Source organism: Triticum aestivum, chromosome 7B (assembly GCF_018294505.1).
Source record: "Triticum aestivum cultivar Chinese Spring chromosome 7B, IWGSC CS RefSeq v2.1, whole genome shotgun sequence".
NCBI lineage: Eukaryota > Viridiplantae > Streptophyta > Magnoliopsida > Poales > Poaceae > Triticum > Triticum aestivum.
In genome coordinates, this window is record NC_057813.1 from 214,882,953 (window position 1) to 214,888,029 (window position 5,077).

General features: G+C 50.6%; 1 protein-coding gene across 1 annotated transcript; it reads right to left on the bottom strand.

Annotated features, from left to right (window-relative positions):
- Positions 1-449: 449 nt before the first annotated feature.
- On the bottom strand, positions 450-3,440 carry LOC123159951 (uncharacterized). The gene is made up of 2 exons (XM_044577761.1): positions 2,559-3,440; positions 450-900 (listed from the first exon to the last, which is right to left on the bottom strand). Exons 1-2 carry the CDS (start codon positions 3,303-3,305, stop codon positions 811-813), a joined length of 837 nt encoding a protein of 278 aa, XP_044433696.1. The 5' UTR covers positions 3,306-3,440; the 3' UTR covers positions 450-810.
- Between the last annotated feature and the right edge of the window lie 1,637 nt (positions 3,441-5,077).

The window sequence follows — 5,077 nt, forward strand, 5'->3', positions numbered from 1 at the left end:
TAAAAATAAAAATAGATACAATACACGTCAGCACACACGCATCTTATAGCATCATATCTAATGACTATAAAAGGTGAATGAGACCAAATTATATCTCATCTAGATGAGTTCTAGCAAAACTGTTATTTGATAGTACTTCCTCCGTCCGGAAATACTTGTCATTAAAATGGATAAAAATAGATGTATTTAAAACTAAAACATCGTCTAGATACATCCTCTTTTATCCATTTTGATGACAAGTATTTTCGGACGAAGGGAGTATTTATTATAAACTGTAAATAACCAAATAAACAGGTTCATGTAAATATAACCTTTATTGTACAGAAGAAAAAGTGGACGGGTGTGTACCATACTAGAAGGTAAATCATCAATTCCATTAAACGGACTGTAAATCCTCCTAATAAGAAGCAGCTGACCAAATAGCCAATATGAAACAAACAAGAAGAAAATACCTAATGAAGTATATATTATTGTTTCAATTCATGCACCGTATCAGTTGATTCGGATAATAAACAGGACAAACAAAGATGAAAATAGCAGGGACTGCAGTACACGGCATTGAGCAAAGCGAGCCAGAAGCGCACCGGCGCATGCAGTACGTCCAACAGAAGAGAGCAGACTAAGTTAACCCTGATATAAATCTAATGATGAGTATACCCTCTAAGCTCCGATCTCAGCTTAACACACCCTCACCGGCTCTTCTTCTACTGGCTTTGCCTTTTATGTACACATGAGCAGCTGGGTTGATTCGCCCCAAGCACACCAACTAGTTAGCAAAATCCTCTCCGGGTCCTCCTCGCCTCTCACCAGTCACCATTCCTCCGCCATGCTTGGATCTTCGTTGAGGTCAAACATCAAGTGGCCCTTCTCGTCCCGGTAATTGTTCTCGATCTTTTGATCCTGCACAGCATCAACCAAAATGATTTGAGTTGGAAGCTCCAGGAAAATTGAGAAAAATACGAAAGCACACTGCTTAAACAAATACAGGATGACAACAACTAGACGGATCTCGGCAAGATGCAAGATCGAGGGAATCACGTGGAATCACTGTTAAGAAAATCATCGCGGAATAAAATAGTTGTACTCCGTACTCTCATAGATGCAATGCAAAGGAACCGAGACAGCTCCTACTAGTACTAGCAACAAATAAGCCAGCACACTTATAACAGTAGTAATTTTTTTTTTTGAGAAGCTAGTTACTGTAGTAGAGTTGGACTTCGTTTTTGAAGGAAAGAAGTCGCAGCCCTGGCGGGCCTGGTGCGGTGACATGATACCACACCAGTCGCGACTCACAAGCCCATGCTGGACCAGGGAGTGGTCACTGCGGCATCCAATGACCACGTTGCCGACCGATGGGCGGCACCCCACCCCTGTGCACGTCGGTCGTCAAAGGGACCCACATCCCGGACTGACACGTAAAGGCACACGCACCACTTTACAACAACCCTGCCGCAAGCAGAGGCAGGCAAAACTTTCTGTTACCCTATAAAAAAAACTTCATCCAGCTTTCAATCTTCGCGTTATTTTCCACTGAAGATGTACTGCGGTTATTTCTGTAGGCCGCATTTTCCGCCTGAATTTAGCAAAATAAATGGCGACAAAAAAGGAAAATCCGATGACACGCTGGGTGTCAAACCTTCGAACTCCGTGGGACCGGGTCCACAAAAACTGGCCGGACCCACGCGGCCGCACGGGAAACAGCACCGAAACCCCGAAGGAAGTCTACAATCTTGCAAGGCAAGTCAGAGGGAAACGAAATTTTACCACTCGAGGGCGAGAAACACGCACGGAGAGTGCAGCTATCACATGATGGCGATGGGGATTCGTCCACAGCGAAAACACACACAACATGGAGTAATTGAGTAATTCCAAATCCGCAGCCAACGACACACACAATAATTAATCAAATCGCCTTCCAATTCAAAACCCCGCAATAATCGACTTTACTAAATTACTCAAGATTTCACGACTGCTGCTTCCTTTTTTCTCTCTTCCTATTACTTTTCCTTTTTTTTCTACCCCTTATTTACTGATTGGATGGAGCGAGGAATAAATAAATAAAAGCGATAAATGCGGCGTATAACAGAACTACTCTATCTACCTTGCCTCGTCGGCCATCGCCTACCTCCAGCTACACTAGACACGGTGCCAACGGCCAAGGCAAAGGGTCCACACAAAAGCCATACGGTCACGAAAACGACCCCGGAGGCCGGAGGCCGTATGCGAGAGAATGATTTATCCTCTCCGGCGAAGCGCTGGCGCCGGAGTACGACACAAGAACTTCATCTTCTAACCAGCTCATTCAGACGAAGAACGCCACGCCACACGTATGAACACATCAACGACGGGACAGGCAAAAAAAAATCACGGCAAAGGAACTTCCTCGACAGATTGATGAGTAACGAGACAGAGTCGCACAAAACCGAGGGGGGAAATACTGCTGCAATTCACGCGACTTCAACAAGATTGGCATGCAAGAAAGGCCTCCAGGGTCCAAAAGCGAGTCGAATAAACCGCAGAGAATGAGAAAGCGATAAGGCGATTAAAAAAAAACTCACCTCAAGTTTAACCGCGCCTGCCTTGGGTTGGACGGCGACGGCGATGGAGATGTCCGCCCGCGCGCGCTTCGCCGGCGAGCTGCACCCCTCGTCGCCGCTAGAAGGAACTCCGGATCCGCCCGACCCCTGCGCCTTGCGCTTCGCCGTCGACCGCGCCACCTCGTCCCCGCTCGAGGACGCCCCTGATCCAGCGGCGTTGGCGTAGTCGAAGGGCGTCTCCGGGCTCGATGCCGCCATGGCGGCGTCAGTCCACGCGGCCGCCGTCGCCTGCGCCTTCTCGCTCACGCGCTGCCGCCGCCGCGACCGCGCCCTGTCCATGCCGCTGGTGGAAGGGCCGGATCCGGCGGCCGAGACGTAGTACGGCGGTGTCTCCGGCCTCCGCGCCGCCAAAGGTTCGCGCTTCACCTTCGTGACGCGCGGGTGCGACCGCGCCCTCTCGTCCCCGCTGGAGCACGCACCGGATCTGGCGACAAGATGCTCCCCCAGCCGCGCAAAGGGACTCTCCCATGACAGCAGCCACGCGGTTCCTTTCGCCACCGCACGGGGCGGCAACCGCGGCCGCTTCGGCCATCGCTCCGGAATCGGCGGCAGCTCGTCCTCCGCCTCCTCCGGCCGCTGGAGATCCGCGGCGGGGTCGCTGGACGGGCGCGGAACCCAGTCCGGCCACCGCGCCAGCTTCCTGCTCCGGAGGCTGAGAAGTATCTCGGCGGCCGCGATGGCCATGCCCTGCTCGTCGTACTCCGCCATGGGGAAAGCCGCAGGAGACGAACTCGCGCACGCCGCCGCCCTGAGATGGATGGGAGGTGTGATTTCTTTCTTTTCTCTGGCAGAAATAGAGGAAAAGAGGGAGGCGACGGGAGGGCGGATGGGTTTTATAAGTGGATGCGGAGACGGAGGCGGACGCGAGTTGGGCGAGGAGGAGGAGACGGACAGCAGTGGCCGCCGCCTAGAGCCCTAGACCCGGTGTTCGTGAACCCGTCTCACCGGCCCCTGGGCCCCCTGCATTTAGCTTGCGGGTGGGTCAAGTCGAGGCCGGGCGAGTCGGTAAAGTGCATGAGCTTTGCGTTCGCGAAATCATCTCCCTGTTACGTGGGTCCGTCCCGTCGGAGTAGTTCTATGTAAGGGAATTGTCTCGCGACTCGATTGGTGGGGAGCGAAGGAATGCGTGTTCGTACTCTGCCTTGTTTTATGGCACCAAGGTGGGCCCGAGCGAAAAGGCATCCGAGTTTATTAGGGCAGGCCGGATCCGGATGTGGATGCATTTCGCTCTCATGTATCTGCAAACTGCCCAAACTTTCTTTTTTGGAGGGCTGCCCAAACTTCCCTCCCCGCTAGGGTTTCTGCCGTCTCGTCGTCTCGTCGCCCCCACTGGTATTGAGTTTTCCCAGCCCTCTCTTGCTTGGTCCTCGATCGGGATGGAGTAGGGGTGATCGTGCATCGTCGCTCGACCTTGGTTAGGGTTCTCATGCTGATCGGGGGTTAGTATTTTAGCTCGATAGCTACTCTCGGGCTAGGGCTTCATGGCGGTGGACTTTTGAAGGCTGCGGCGATGGACCAAGGCGATCTACAAGCAATGATGAAGGAATTATGCCTCAATGAAGATTATCTCGACAATGTTGTGTTTGAGAATGAGGCGCCGCCACGGATGAAGGCAACCCGTTGGACGACTATAGCCCGGATGCACACGAACAGAGAATGGAGTATGTTTTGACTTTACAAGAACATGCGAGTGTCATGGGACGTAGCTCAAGAAGTGAAGATCAAGTATGTAGATTAGAACCTTTACACAATGCAGTTTTCTTGTCTCGGTGACTAGGAAAAGGAGAGGGAAGGGGTTCCATGGACATACAAAGGCTTCGCCCTAGTTCTAGCACCTTATGATGGATTTGCAAAGTCAGCCACATCCAAGCTACGTCATGTGAATATTTGAATTCTGATTCACGACCTCCTGGACGGGTTTATCGATATGTTAAAAACCCTTGCTAGCGTGGGTGGTGGATTCATTACTGTCGAGTAAGCATCTCAGGATTTTTCAAGAAACTTTTTTCGCACAAGTATTAAACTGGATTTTCGAAAGCCACTCAAGAAGAAAGTTTTAGTCATACATGGTGAGAAGCCAATTGTGTGATTGGTGCTCAGTATGCCAGCATGATTGGGCACATTTTCAAGAAGCATGGCGATGGCATCCATTTCCAAGCTTTCTGGTCTTCAAGAATCTACGCGCTCATTGGAGTTGGTGCCCATCTCTAAGATGATGCAACGAGCGAGGACGGATCAATCAGGGCAGAGGCTCATTTCAGTTTTATGCACAACACATGGGAGGATGATTTTGACAGGGGAGAGAATGAGGTCCAATGCCAAGAAGACATTTAGAGGAGGAAAAGTGGAATGCGTGTTAGCTTTATTAAAGCACCGAAAATTAGTTGGAGTTGTTGTTGACTAATGCAAGCAACAAAGAAGGGGGTGATATGGATATTCTAGACGCAAAACATAAAAGGAAGAGCGTGTTTCTTATTTTG